Raw genomic sequence first — 16,247 nt, 5'->3', positions numbered from 1 at the left:
TAGAGTTTTATTTTTTAACAACAGCCTGAATTATTTACAATCTTATTTCCTATGTTGTTACGGTGACTTTTATTTTGAAAGAAGCGGTAGGGTCATCTTTACAGTTCATTGTGTATATTTGCATGCATGTAATTGAATTGAATTGAATTGAATTTATATAGTTTACATTTTAAATTTGTTTTGTTTATATGCCTTTAATAAAATATGCCTCAGGCAACAATGTTAAACTAAAGTTATCTTATTTGTCCCAATTACATATAAACATAACAGAAATACAGTAACAAGGTTGAAAACATGTTAAGAAATACAATTTGAAATAGGTAAACGTGTTCTAATTATGGCAAATAAGTTTCTATAGTAAATAATTGTTGTTTGATTTTAGTAGCTATTTAAATAATAATCGTGATTGTAATGTAGTTACGATGACTTTTATTTTGAAGGAAGCGGTAGCGTCAGTCACTGTTGATGTTCTAGTAAACATGGCGGAGCCCGGGAGTGATGCTGGTGAGATTTAATTTTCTTCTTTATCGTAGTTTCATAAAGTTAACTGATATTTGCAGTATGACTGGTCTGATTTAAGAGTTGTGATAGTTTAATGTTTGACAGCGGCGGTTGTAAGCGGTAACTGCAGCTGCACGTGTGATTGTTATAATGTAACTTATAGCTCTCATAACTCTTGAGGTAAAACAGGTCCTTATTGAAACATCCTTATTGTCTCATCCTTTATCTGTGAGTGTTTCTAGTTAGTGTCACATGAATGTGGGTGTTCGTCGATAACCAGAACACGTTATTTATTACTCTTTTACACTGTCAAGTGTCACACAACTCACAGCATCAGATTCGGTTATAGATTTAACTTTGTGATTCATTATAAAATACATGAAATTTTCAAAAATACGACTCGAATCCACTATAATACAGTTTGCTTTTGTGTTGGGCTTTAATAAAAACCACTGAGATAATGTGAACATCCACTTTATTCAACGTATTCATGTGTTATAGCAGAAGTTTCACCAGCATTATCTTGTTCACTATCATTATAAAGTATTACCATGTTAGCTATGTTTTTGAGATTACTAAAGAGTTATTTATCAGTATACTGTATGTGTGGATAGTAAATGAGATAAATCTGACCACAGGTAACTCCAGTAAAGATGGTGGTGATATCTCATCTGTTATGGGCTTCTCTGGATTCGGTAAGTGTTGTACATTATGCAAATGAGGCTGTGTGTGTTTGTCTGTTGCGGGGAATGGTTTACCAAAACTAAGTTACTGGCTTGATATTTTTCAAATTTTTTAGGTTGATAGAAGCACTGGGGACCCAATTATAGCACTTAAACATGAAATAAGATTTTCACCCTATCACCCCTTTAAATCTCTTATACCATTAATGTCTTATTCAGGAAAGAAAGCTCGAACCTTTGATCTGGACGCCATGTTTGAGCAGACCAGGAGGACGGCCATCGAGAGAAGTCAGCGTGTTTTAGGTCAGTGAAAGTGTTTAGTTGGTTGCTTTTCTCTTTAGATGTGATGTTGAATTAATTTCCTCACTATGTGTTTTACTTTCATAGAGGAACGACAGCAAGAAGAAATGAAAGAAAGCAGTGGATGCCGAAATGTCAACCAGAAAGAGAAGCCATCTACATCCACTGCTGGGTAACTGATGCTCTACTTGATAAACTGGTGTAGGGGGCACAACCTAACGCTATTTGGTTTTGGCTACAGATGAACACTTAAAAGTTTGTTTGTGGGTCCAACCGTTATCATACAATTACACGGAAAGTGACAGAAGTGCTTCATTGTATATAAGGTTGGATTTGGTGACTTACACACCCAACTCAGAAAAACATAAGATGAAGAAATGTACTTTCATGCCTCCGAAACACTATTGATAAATTGTTCAATATCTTAACCAAAACACATAAAAATTTTTCACAAATTCACAGGAGATCTTCTGACAGTAAGAGAAAAAGACCAAAAGTTCGGCCCTGTAGAAATATGTTACAATTAACCCACATTATTTTGTGCCGGACTCAGCCCTACTGTCAGGGTTAATGCCCAAAAATAGGGAGTCATGAGTTGTCAACTTGGCCTGATCAAGACACATGAATTTTGCAGTAAAGCATTAAAGTTTGACTTGGCCTGAGCAAACACAACATTCATAAGCATATTTTGCTTTCTTGTCGAAATTTGATTGTGTGGTTTGTTCCAGTTTTTATTTTGCATTTGTTATATCCTATAGTTGTATCCTATAGTCGAGAATCCAGTGTGCTCTGCTGTCATCTTAACTAGTTAGGGTTCATTGTCACATAATTGCCTTCATCATAATCTTGTGTTACGCTCCATCAGCACTCATACAGTCAGAATGATATCATTTGTATGTGTGTGAACAGGAAGGTGAATACTGACAGTGACAGCAGCGGGTCAGACTCTGAACTCATCGGACCACCAGTACCTCCTGGACTCAAGTCTAGAACTGATGAAGATGAGGATGATGATGATGTGGTTGGACCCCCACTGCCACCAGGATACAAACACAGCTCTACTGCTAATGATGGATCTGATGATGACGATGATGAAATGAATGAGGATGATGATGATGATGATGATGATGTGAGTGTACTCTTAACATTTTCACAACCTTCACAACCAAAAATAAATTTAAACTGCTATAACAATTTTATATTATATATTTTCACCAACAGACACTTTAACCTTTAAAGTGTCTTCTTTAAAACAAGATTAGGCTTCGAGACCCAAAAATGGCAGGGTTATATAGTTTAAAAGGGGCACATCAACTTCTCACCCTCACACTTAAAAGTCGACATTTTAGGGGTTAATATGTCAGCCACTTTAATATTTGATGATATTGAATTTTGGTTTCATAATTGATAGTCATAATTATTCATTCTAAGAATGTTTTCTATCAAATGATTGAACTGAAGTAGTTAATACATGAAAGATGACACACTGTGTGGATACAAAAAATAATCCTCCTATGAAAGTAAAATAATATTTTGCTAATATTATTGACACTTAATAAAATAGTTTGGCACTGACTGATACCATTATTATCACTTATATATCATGCATCTCAGAAATTAAACTTGTTTTACTTTAAGCAGAATGATTTCACATGTACTGTTTAAATGAGATTTAGTGTTTTGTTGTTGTTGTAATGAGTCAGTTTGAGCACTAGAGGGCCATACGTCCATTTCACATCAATTCACTAGAACAGAGACTGAATCGGTTAAATCAAGTTTGGATTTTGGTTTTCCGTTCCTATTATTTATGTTTTGAAAATGTGCTAAACTTTGTGAGACATCTCTATTGAGCGTCACACATGTGCTGTTCTTTGGTTTGTGTAAACATCATGAAAGCAGCTCAAACCCCAGAAAGACATTAGATTGTTTGATATTATTTACAAAAGCTCATAATTCATGGTAATATCCTGCATTTAAATGATGATACTGTATATAACAATGATAACAGTAATGAGTTTTTCAAGAACTGCAAATGAAGAAAAAAAAACAAAATGTCTGAATGCATTTCAGCAGCACTAGTCAACATTTATTTTGATGTTTTAGTGAAATATTGTTTATGTAGTAAATGTTTTGGGGTAAATCTGGTTAAAAATTAGCTACATGCGATGGTTGTGCTTTAGCCTTTAACCCGGTAAGTGAACATGAATGTGATTTTACGAGGCTACTGATGAGCATAAATAACAGAAAAACTCCTTTAATTCAGCGCTTTTGTTTTTCCACACACATTCATTCATGACTGTTCATGTAAAGCTAATGTCGTTATTGGGACAGGATTTGATGAATCAGTTTACGTTACTCTTTTCTTAGCCAAGCTGCATAGATTGCATCTCATCTGCGCATTAATAGCTTTTATGTTAAATAAAATTGATTTTTAAAGCAAAAGTAAGTATACTCAAAGTCTTTTTGCGTCACTCCACCATCATTTTTGCTGTGCACCCGTTTGTTTTTGTAGTCTCCTCTCTTCAGATGCTGTGATGAAATGGCGTCCGTTTATCGGCAATCCAATTTTACAGTACCAGATAATGGGGGAAATTAAATATTGGGGAAAATATCTGGAAACAGGTATATCGGGTGATCTCTAGTGTGGTGACAAGTATTAGTCCTTTTTTGTTTAACTTTTATCAGCAACACTTGAATCCTTTAAAAATTATTGATTATTGATAAGTAAATTATTAACATATAAAAATATATTTGTAGATTAAAGGCTCTTGTGCACAGATTTAAGATTAAACTGAAATTTCATTATGACTGCCACTAGGGGGCGAACTCTGACAGTCGTGTCCGAATGTAGCGTACAATAAAAAGGTGGTTTAGGCTATATATCATTAATATATTAAAAAAGAAAACATGAAGTGCAATTTTAGTCATTAGGAGAAGACTGGCTATATGTTGTAAATACTTGAAATGTAACAGCTTATGAAAGTTAAACATTTATAAACAAAAGACGTTTAAGAGTTAGTGCTATACAAAAATCTGTTTCTTGCAGAAGAGTAGTTGAAGACCCCTGCATTACATATATATGAGAATAATGCTCCTGTATTTAGGACCACTGAAATGTAAGGATCTGTTTTTGTGAGATTCACTCTTTTCTCTAAATACAGTCCACATGTCTGTCTCTCTGGAGAGTAAGACAGCTGTAAATGTCTCTCTCTCTATATCTGACAGTGTGCAGGCGTTTGCTTTCCCAGGCCTGTGGTGTTTAAGGGCCGGTGTGGGCTGTTGTGATAGATGACTTCTGCTGTTTGGCCGGCTGGCCGGTGATGTCTCTGTACTGGGATAAATGTATCCTGTCAGGTCCAGGTGTGCTGTGCAGAAACAGCCAGTGCCAAAAGTCGTGTACGACAATAATCAGACAAGCACAAATCAAACGAAACGCATGTGTGATATCTGCCAGTGCAACCAGGCGATGTATTACTATAGTAAAAGAGCAGTAAATAACCTGCTGTGGTCGTCAATGAAAACCCGACATATGAATAAAAACACACACAGGTGGAGGATGAGTTCACACGGCTCGATTACTCACTAAACCGCCACAAACACACACTTGTGCTTTAGTATGGTCTTTCTTAAGCTTACTCAAAGTTAAACATCTTTCTTTTTGTGGTTTTATCCCTGAATTATAGTGATGTATACTCGGTGTACCACTGACACAGCAAAACAAATAACAAATCATAAACTACATCAGTGTTTCTCTTCAAGAGAAAGTTCAAGACATCAAACATGTTGACTTGTGTAATGAAGAGGCTGTTGTTTTTGTTTCATTTACATTTTCATAGATGTGCTATTACCTGTCTAATCAGAACTAATATGCAAATGAGAGCATTAACCATTAGTTAACCCCCTCTGTCTCTCTCTGTGTGTTTAACAGAATCCAGTAAAGAAGATTCCAGATACTCATGAGATCACTCTTCAGCATGGCAGTAAAACTGTAAGTTCAGTCTTGTGCTCGTGATGCTTCTCATTTCAGACTGTAGATGGTGTTTGTAAGGATTATATCATCTGACTCAGACTCGATTATGAGTTTGTATTTTGTTGGACAACCTCTCGTCTAGTTTTAAATTCAGCATGAAATCAGAATTGACCCTGTTCACATTATTTAGAGGTCATGTCATATAAGGAATCCTTTGGAAAACATACTCTGAAAAACATACTGTAACTTGTGTATTAAAACTAAACTCGTAAACTGACTTCAGTATAGTTTTGGATATTAAACAGACAGTAAGGTTATATAATCTTCACAGCACACTTCAGTGAAGATTGATTTGTTGGTTGATGGTTAAAAACAATAAATTCATCCTTTATATTAACTCTATATTAATGAATACATTAAGGAATTGCACATTATAAAAAGAAAATGTGTTATGAAAGAGATGGATGGATGGATGGATGGATAGATAGGTGGATAGATAGGTGGATGGATGGATGATAGGTGGATAGATTGGTGGGTGATGGATGGATAGATAGGTGGATGGATGGATGATAGGTGGATAGATTGGTGGGTGATGGATGGATAGATAGGTGGATGGATGGATGGATGGATGATAGGTGGATAGATTGGTGGATGGATGGATGGATGGATATATTGGTAGATGGATGGATGGAGGGATGATAGGTGGATAGATGATGGGTGGATGGATGGATAGATGGATGGATTGGCAGTTGGATGGATAGATGGATAGATTGGTAATTGGATGCATATATGGATATATTGGTAGATGGATGAATGGATTGATAGATTGGTTGGTTGGTGGATGGATGGATGGATGGATTGGTGGATAGATTGGTAGATGGATGGATTGAGGGATGGATAGATGGATAGATAGATGTCTGGAGATGTTACATTGAAATGAAATTGTGTTTCACATGTCCACAGCTTACAGTTCAGTGCATAATAAAAAACATAAATATTTCAATTGTTTACCACAATAAAGTCTTGATTTAGCAGCCTAACTGCTGTAGAAAGAAAACTGTTTAATGTTAAACTTGAGCAATAATGTAGTGTCAGCAAATAATCACAAATGATAATAAAGTTTATGATTACTAATAATATCATGAATAATGATTTTTACAGACACACTGGATTTGTTTAAAGCATCACAGAAGTTATAATAAGCGTGTAACTGTACATATATACAAATGTTTGACATGTACATTACTGTGTTTTATTTTACAGGTTTCAGCTTTAGCTCTCGACCCGTCTGGTGCTCGTCTAGTCACCGGTGGATACGATTATGATGTGAAGTTTTGGGACTTTGCCGGTATGGACGCGGCTCTGCTGGCGTTTCGATCTCTTCAGCCGTTCGAGTGGTGAGTCCGCTCAACCTTGCACCCATTCACATTAGACCTCATCTGTCTGAAATGAGACCGTGTTTTCACATCAAATCAACCTTGCGAGTTAAGTGTCCCCAGATGCAGCCCACGTCTTTTGTTTTTCTAGAAATCCCTCCGAATATGGAAGCTGTCAGAAAGTTAGGTGTCTCGACTCGAGATATTGGAAGCCAATTGGCTGAGCTGGACCGCTGTACGATTCGAAAAATGCCATGCATGCCACATTTACTCGTAATCAACCCAGATACAGTGGCATCTCTTTATTATTAGCAAAAGAAAACATGAAGCCCATGTGGAGCCCATAAAGTCAGTGACCCGGTGAGGGTAACCAGAATGTTCACTGGACCTTCACTTCTCCTGCTCATGTTCTTCTCTTACAGTCAATGTTTGGTAATTAAAAGCAGATTCGGGAGCGGTCACCATCCCTCTGATTCTCCTCAATTCTCCAACATCAAAACCAGCGGAAACATTTCCAATTTTACACAGACTTATTTAACTTCTAATTCTGTACTGTACGGTTGAGTTTTGTTTCGCGTGTGTGAATCTCATGAAAGCTCTCAGTAATGTCCAGGTCAAATTTCACCCCACAATCAAAACTGTGAATTATAATAAAATATTTTACTTGAAGCCTATTGTGATGGACATTAAGATATTGTTTTGTAAGATATTGTTTTGTACTAATGTCAAAACAATGTCACATTTCAAATATCGTCTTAATAGTTCTGATTCAGGTTTATTGTGAAAACGCTTCATGTTTTTAATCTAAGTAATCTTGTATTTACCTTTACTGCCACACATCAGCCGTCATGGAGAAAAACTCCCAAAGTTATTTTTATTACTTTTGACTCTGTTATGACGACAAGAAACGCTGTTGTTACTTTTTCATCTGCATTATTTTAATTCTAAAGTTATGTAATGTATCAGGTGTCTGCACAGCATGGAAATTTCTTACCGTTTATTGTTTATTCAGCTTTTATTAATTCCTTATTGTCAGTCGATTTGTTTTGAATCCACGCAGGGTTAAAAGTAAAACATTACAAATAGATTACGCTATTATTGTTATTACGGGCAATCTTATAAATGTATTTACAGTTTTTCTCAGTCGCTTTGGAGAATTTCTCAATGCATTCTTAACATTTGCTAAATGATGCGTGCAATTCCCAGAAATATTAGTACAAACTGCACAACATCATGGATTTCCAGCAAAAGCGTGTAACTTGTTCAAAATCCATAGTTTTTCTCTCAAAAGCAAATTATTATTTCAGTAAACATGTCAGTCTCATCAAAACGACAAGTTCACGAACAAAACAATGTTTAGCCGGGTTTTCAATATAACAATTATAAGTGTCAGTGTTTTCTGATGTGAACTTTATGGTTACAGTTTTGATAATAATGATTGTAAATGAACATAGCTGCACTTTTCAATATGTTGAAGATTGGACAGAATTTACATTTACACCTTTATTTTTTCTACAGATGCTCCGATTGATCGGCTGAAAATCTGCATTTATCAATCATAGCATTAAATGAACCAATCGATACTCGCTAAATTTGCCAATCTCATGAACCGATCTTTTTATTTACTTTTGTCATCATAGGGCTCCTGAATGCGGTTGCAATTTGAGAGCGTTTTTACAACTAGTTGCTCATGTGCGACCTGTAAATTTGTATTTCTCTCTCTGCCTTACAGAAATATCATTGAAATCATGCTACAGTAAATGTGTATATACTACTGATGCACACTCCAATCCTAAAGTGCAGCGCAATGCATCTTCACATTCCCATTAAACAGCGTATACAACACATATCAATCGCAGACATTGCACCTTCATGCCGAAAGTATATTATTTGCATGCGTTTTAAAGTTTTTCAGTTTAAACTTTTATTTTAGGCGCAGCTCTTCTTGTCCGCAGCACGTACACCCGATGCACGCACACAGACACCGCCTATCATTCAACACGAGTACAGAGCAAAGATCTCTCTCACATCTTAAAGCTACAGTAACCAAATTCATCTCTGAATAAAATCCCTCTATGTTCTTCACTGAGGAACTGTTGTACTTTACAAGAATCAGTCTATATTTAATTTATACAGTGAAGACTGTGAAGTGTTTTATTTTCAGTACTTTTAACAGGCATGCATTAAATAGCTTTTTGTTGTATTCATATTTCTTGTCCTTATTTATTTGGTTCTCTAATAAAACAATAATATACCCGATTAAATAATATTACAAAAGCAACGTCTGTGCTACTACTTTATCTAGAAAAAGAGTTAACAGTTACAATCATCAAAGAGCGCACATATTAAAGTATTAAAGAATCAGTATCAGGCATTGGTATCAGTCGATCATGACAACAAGAAATCGGTGCTCGGTATCGGCTGCAAAAATCCTGATCGGAGCATCGCTGCTTTTATCTGTAAAACAAGTTACACACATTGTGATATTGAATAAATTGAACAAGAATGATATGTTATGCACAACTGATTTAATGATGTGGAGGTTGAACAGTTTTTTAAAAAAATATTTCTAATCTGAGAAAAATTGTAAATGTTGTTTGTGATGAATCAAGACTGATCTCTCTTTCTGTGATTGCAGTCATCAGATCAGATCTTTACAGTACAGTATGACCGGTGATGTTATACTGGTGGTGGCTGGAAACTCTCAGGCAAAGGTTTTGGACCGAGACGGCTTCCAGGTTCTCGAATGTGTCAAAGGAGATCAGTATATAGTGGACATGGCGAATACAAAGGTAACATCAGTAATAATCATTTTCATCACAGATGATTTATTTCATTGAAGTTCATCCAGACCTTAAGAACAGACATTTGTTCCTTATTTGAAGTGGATGGGCTGATATTAAAGCCCTGTTGCAGGAAACACCTGATGTTCATTGGCTTCATCTGGTGCTTGTGTTTGTTGTCTGAGCTTTAATGAGGTGTACATGAACAACATCAGAGAAGAAAATGACCAGCAAACATTGCACCTGGTGCTTTACCCCTCCACACGCACGCACGCATGCAGGCGGTCCGCTCGGTTGTATCTGTGTGACTGTATGTTTTTTGTGTGATTTTTGTTTGGTTCTGTCGAGTGGCGGTCACGTCGGCTAATGTAGTGTGTCAGTCCTCGCTCTATTTCTACTCCTCTGTTTGCTATTAAGTTTTCTCTCGTCTTTTGGTACCCCAGTGACTGAAGCCCAGTATCAGGCTCTCTTTAATCACTGCCAATGTCATCTTTTACTCTTGACATGCCAACTGGACGTTCATAACAGAAATACTTAAAAACGTATTGTTTCCACATGCAAACACACTTATTGTCCTCTTAGAAACCATTACAGATGTGATTAGTGATCCTCTCCTGCGTAGATTTACACCATAACACTGGCATTTCTGTCTATTGCTGCAGACATTCATAAATAATCCCTCAGTAAGTCATCATCATGCTTTGAGTCATCTGAACTCTTTCTGTGATTTATACTGAAATCATTTCTTATCTTTATTGACACTTATACGTTTATTATACATTTTGAACATTGTTTAGATTTTAGAAAAGTGTTACAGGTGGGGTTGCAAAGGGGTGGAAAGTTTCTGGTAAATTTACATGGGAACTTGATCTGGGGAATATTGGAAATATTCCAAATTGGAAACTTAATGGGAATTTATGGGAATTAACAAGAAAAGGTGACATGCATGCAAGGTAATATAAATATTAAAATATATATCTTGTCTGATTTAATTGTAAATAGAACTATAATTTATTCTTTCATTGAGTAACACAAAAGCATAATAAACTTTATTATAGTCATTATAATAGCTTACAAGTGTGGCTTCTGTGGTAGTCAAGGCCTGGAAAATGGAGGGGAATTGGGAAGACGCATAATTTTTTATGAATCTCACTTAAATAATTTCTCAGTCAGTGTATTTGTCTTTACCATGGTATAATGTTGTTGCACACTAGCTTACACACAGCACAAGAAAGTTTACAAAAATGTTATATAATTTACGTGAATACATGCAAAGATGGACATTTTGACATTATTTTGTTTACGGATTGAAGAAATGATCTGTGCATGTGAATGAGGAATGTGCAGCCTAAATCTTGTATTAAATCTTGTTGTTGTAAACTAAATTAAGCTGCAAATTTTTTTAAACTACATTTAAGTTCCCTGTTATAAGCAACTCTAGAATAAAATTCCCAGTGTATTCCCATTAATTCCCATGGAATGTTTCCAGCCTTAAAAATTCCCAGAATTTTACAACCCTAGTAACAGGTCAAGTACAAACATGTTACCATGAAAGATTTTAGAATTGAATTGAATGTGACACACAGTGTAATGTCCTGATGGTATCTGGTATTGTGTGTTTGAAGTTGTAATTTGTGGTCAGTCACCAAAGATCTTAAAGTGGAGCGACAGCTTGAAACACTTGTGTCTGAGTCCAGTAGCTTTAAACAAACTGGCTTTTGTCTCTCACTGGTTAAGATTGAAGTGTTTATTGTGATGTGAAGTTCATCCTTATAATGGATTTTTAATGGACGACATGTCCGAAACCGAACCTCTGCTCTGAATTTTAAGAGATTAATGAAGTTCAGGGACCTGATGTAGAAACGTTGCGTCCATGTTTAAGACGCAAGGCAATGTAAAGTCTCAACAAACACTAAAGGCTAATGTTTCATGTATTTGAGGAGCGATGAGAAGTATATTAGTCTAGCATTTGCCATTGAGTCATTAGACAATACATTTTATAGCCTAAATTCAGTTGGCCAAATGACAGAAAAAACTACAATATACTTTTTAAGAAAAATGATGAAAATATTGTGATGTACTAGGATATTTTAGAGCCTATTTTATTATGATGTAACCTAAAATAGAGAAATGTTCTTACAATCAGGGTTTATATGAGGAAAACACTTAATGTATTTAAGATCATTGTTTTATATTCTTGCTTGCCTGTAATAGTATGCTTTATTTTTAAGGTGTGTAATGAATTTTTTCTTTTAATATCACTGTCTTAATGCCTGATGTCTATGCCGGGTAATGCAGCATTGTCTTTATAATGTTTATGAAAGTGTTTATATACACTAACCTAAAGGATTATTAGGAACACCTGTTTAATTTCTCATTAATGCAATTATCTAATCAACCAATCACATGGCAGTTGCTTCAATGCATTTAGGGGTGTGGTCCCAAATAGGAAAAAGAGGCTACAATTTGTCCAAGCTCACCAAAATTGGACAGTTGAAGACTGGAAAAATGTTGCCTGGTCCGATGAGTGTCGATTTCTGTTGAGACATTCAGATGGTAGAGTCAGAATTTGGTGTAAACAGAATGAGAACATGGATCCATCATGCCTTGTTATCACTGTGCAGTCTGGTGGTGGTGGTGGCACACTTTATGCCCCTTAGTGCCAATTGGGAATCATTTAAATGCCACGGCCTACCTGAGCATTGTTTCTGACCATGTCCATCCCTTTATGACCACCATGTACTCATCCTCTGATGGCTACTTTCAGCAGGATAATGCATCATGTCACAAAGCTCGAATCATTTCAAATTGGTTTCTTGAACATGACAATGAGTTCACTGTACTAAAATGGCCCCCACAGTCACCAGATCTCAACCCAATAGAGCATCTTTGGGATGTGGTGGAACGGGAGCTTCGTGCCCTGAATGTGCATCCCACAAATCTCCATCAACTGCAAGATGCTATCCTATCAATATGGGCCAACATTTCTAAAGAATGCTTTCAGCACCTTGTTGAATCAATGCCACGTAGAATTAAGGCAGTTCTGAAGGCGAAAGGGGGTCAAACACAGTATTAGTATGGTGTTCCTAATAATCCTTTAGGTGAGTGTACATTGCCTATACATAGTAGCCTATTCTCTATTAGGTATGTACTGAATTTGGTCTTGTAATATTGCAGTCTTAATCTTAATGTCTAAAGACGGACATGACCCAAATCTCCACCATGACAATAACACCTATCTGGTCATAAATGTCTTAAATTTGACAATCCCAGTCTTTAAAAACGCAGTGTTTTTGTAATTTCATGAAAAGTAAAAAGTACTTAAACATTTTTCAGCATGCCTTTATAGTCATATAACAGAAATATAATTCATTTATGAAAGAATCAGATATTCAATAAGGAGACGTTTATAAATGAATTAAATGTGATGTCCTCTCTCTGATCTTCAGGGTCACACAGCGATGCTGAACGACGGCTGCTGGCATCCCAAGATGAAGGAGGAGTTTCTCACCTGCTCCAATGATGGGTAAGCGAGTCCTCCACAAATCTCTACATGAATAAATGCATCCGGTCACATTTGTCCCAAAATCTCTCAAGTGTATCATTTATAGTGAATAATCTATACTGTCATAACAATTTCAAAAGAGTCTTGTTAAGTTAAACAGCGATGCCATCTAAAGTTTCTAGACTTTATCGCATCCAAAGCAAAGTTTAACTTCTCGTGTTTTCGTGGAAGTGGTCATCATAACTAGAAATTTGTTATTTTTAATGAGGCGGTTCCTCTTTCTGAATCTATTTGTTCTTGTTTTTATGGATAATCCCTCATAATTCCTCACAGAGGGATCAGTTACTTCAAGCATCCAAGTTTGCTGTTATTCATTGAAACTTTCCACAAATCATTGAGTCAGCGTTCCTACGACAAGCACAAAAACATCTTAATCAAATTTAAATCTTTATACACAGTTTGAGGCATAGTCCAGTGTTTCCTAACTACATACAAGATTCTGTAACGTTTCAATTTTATATATTTTTGTAAATGTTTAAAATGCCGTTTATGACAAACAAAGGTTTTTTTGGAAAGCATCTTTACTTGACATTGACACATAAACATGCAGTCATTGATTCAGATGTTCATTCAGTAATAGCGTGATTCAAGTTTATTTATAAATTCAAAACTGATTTGTGTGTCTTTTTGTCTGAATGATTAAAGCTGGCTAGCTTTCATGAATCGTTCGATGTTCGTTTACTTTTGCAATTACATCACAATAGAAAGACGTGTGGTTTTATTGTGTCTTCAGTCTTTCTTTCTTTTTTTTTGAGGCTTTTAAGGTTTAGAGTAAAAAACATAAAAACTTGTGTTCAGTTTTTTGACGTTACACTGCAGATTCTGTATTTGTTAATACTGTATTTGTTTGTGTTTCATCAACAAATGTGTGTAAGTTGTGTGTAAGTTGTGTGTCTGCATTTTCTTTCGGTTTGGATGTCTTATAGTGAAATATTTAAGCTAGGGATGGGCATTTTATGAAAATTTAAGCTCATAAAAATAGAATATTCGTATATTTAAATTATGTAAATGAAGACATACATTTTTGGAAGTTTTATGTTTTTTTTTTATTTTGTCACAATTTCACAGAAGACTTATAATTAGGAAACATCCTCATCAAGCTAAGCTTATATTCTGTATGTGTATATTAGGGCTGTGTATCGCCAACAATTTCCCGATACAAGGGTCCTGATACGATGCGCATCACGATACAAGACTGGAATTACATTTTTTGTTCAGAATTTAGTAACATCATTATTATTATTATTATTATTATCTGTTTATTGTACATTGAATAAGCAGTGTTGTAACAGTTATGTTTTTGCCATTCATTTATTAGCTTTTGGGGTAACATAGAAATGCTTAAAATCCCATAGTTATTACTTTTTTTTTTTTAAAAGCAGTTTTACAAAGACAGTGCCTTACTCTAGGCATTATATTTGTCTCTCACTTAATTATTCTATATCTATGAATATATCTATAAACATGCAGTCAGAGTTAATACTATTTAGTAGAAATCAGATTATTAATGTGACAGCTATAGTTTGAAGTAGTTCTGTATCTCTTCTCTAGACGTACAGTTTTCACATGCAAATCTGTGTCGTATTTCTTCTCTAATGCATTAGTACTGTTTTATAAGAGAGTGTCTAATAAAGCCCTTTGCAGTAGTATAGGCTAAGACATCAGCGTTTTCATACTGAACTCATTGATTTTAAATACCCGCGCGTGAGAGAGAGCGAGAGAGCGTGCGCGAGCACGTGGCTCGCTATGCAGACACATGCGCCAGCGAGACAGACATGCAAAGTGAAAGTATACCCCACTACGTACTCCACGGGACACATGCGTCCTTTCCATATGGATCACGGATCAACAACGATTCGTCACGTTACTTTCAAAAGTGCATCCGAATCGATACGGAAGGTGCTGTATCGATGCGCGTATCGTCAGGCGTCCACGATGATGTAACGTCGTATCGATATTTTGAACACAGCACTAGTGTATATAGGTAGATATATATAGATATAGAGATAGATATAGATATAAACATTGTAAAAAAAAATGTAATCATAAAAATAGCCTACAGAAAACACACGAAGCGAAAGCTAAAGCAAATTCTCATTATTCTCAAAGTCAATTGTTAGTTTGAGATGTTTTTGTGAAGAATTATTTGGTCTACCTGATCCATCTGTTCTTCTGACTTCAATAATGCTAGCTGTGGAGAAAACTCTGCACCGTGGTTATCCAGTAAAAACAACATACAGATCGAACAAGTATTATAAATTCAGTAAGATATCTGAATTTAAAGGGGCCATGGCATGAAAATCTGACTTTTTCCATGTTTAAGTGCTATGATTGGGTCCCCAGTGCTTTTATCAACCTAGAAAATGTGAAAAAGATCAACCCAAACTTAGTTTTGGTAAACCATTTTCTACAAGCACATGAAAAAATAGGTCGTTGAAATTTGTCTCCCCTTGTGATGTCATAAGGAGCTCTTATTATAATAATACCACCCCTTAATCTGCACCATCCAACCACAGCACTGACATCCAGTGCAGAGAAAAGCACAGTTGAGTTTGAATTGCAACAAACCACCATCATTGTGATCAGTGTTTGAATTTCATCAGCTCAATTGCATTTCAAAGGACACACCCAAAACGGCACATTTTTGCACACACCTACGAAGTGGCAATTTTAACATTTTATAATTAATTATTTATATGGTATTTTGAGCTAAAACTTAACATATGTACTCTGGGGATAGAAAAGATTTATTTTACAGCTTAATAAGTCTTGTGCCATATGGCCCCTTTAACATTATTTTACAAATAACGTAAGCTGACTTGATACCTTTTTGCTGACTGTGCAAAGTTCAATCTTAATTTAACAATACTTCACAACGACGGAGCTATCGCTTCTGTTTGCTGTTAAACAGACTTCTGCAGTTATCGGGTTTATTTTCCACAGAGCACCGCATGTAGTAAATGTTTTCCGTTTCGTTTCATTCTACGTATGTGTCTCGTTCAGCTCTGTATTAACAAAATAAAGTCAACTATATAACAGGAAGCTAACAAATCTCTTTTGATGCGCTGA

General features: G+C 35.7%; 1 protein-coding gene across 4 annotated transcripts in view; it reads left to right on the top strand.

Annotated features, from left to right (window-relative positions):
* The first annotated feature begins 409 nt into the window (after window positions 1-409).
* LOC129446386 (WD repeat-containing protein 70) overlaps window positions 410-16,247 on the top strand; it is a 57,535-nt gene continuing 41,697 nt past the window's right edge. Inside the window, exons 1-9 of one of the 4 annotated variants that reach the window (XM_055207367.2) lie at window positions 410-504; window positions 1,140-1,196; window positions 1,404-1,487; window positions 1,572-1,656; window positions 2,394-2,601; window positions 5,413-5,472; window positions 6,718-6,851; window positions 9,469-9,622; window positions 13,063-13,139. In XM_055207367.2, the coding sequence (XP_055063342.2) occupies window positions 423-504; window positions 1,140-1,196; window positions 1,404-1,487; window positions 1,572-1,656; window positions 2,394-2,601; window positions 5,413-5,472; window positions 6,718-6,851; window positions 9,469-9,622; window positions 13,063-13,139 (941 nt within the window). In that variant the 5' untranslated portion in view covers window positions 410-422. Of the gene's footprint in view, window positions 505-1,139; window positions 1,197-1,403; window positions 1,488-1,571; window positions 1,657-2,393; window positions 2,614-5,412; window positions 5,473-6,717; window positions 6,852-9,468; window positions 9,623-13,062; window positions 13,140-16,247 lie in introns of all 4 variants that reach the window. The other 3 variants (XM_073874629.1, XM_055207366.2, XM_073874627.1) reach the window with 3 other exon arrangements.

Source organism: Misgurnus anguillicaudatus, chromosome 12 (assembly GCF_027580225.2).
Source record: "Misgurnus anguillicaudatus chromosome 12, ASM2758022v2, whole genome shotgun sequence".
Taxonomy (NCBI): Eukaryota; Metazoa; Chordata; class Actinopteri; order Cypriniformes; family Cobitidae; genus Misgurnus; species Misgurnus anguillicaudatus.
The sequence above is the reverse complement of the archived record's forward strand: the minus strand, read 5'-3'. Positions and strand labels throughout refer to the sequence as shown.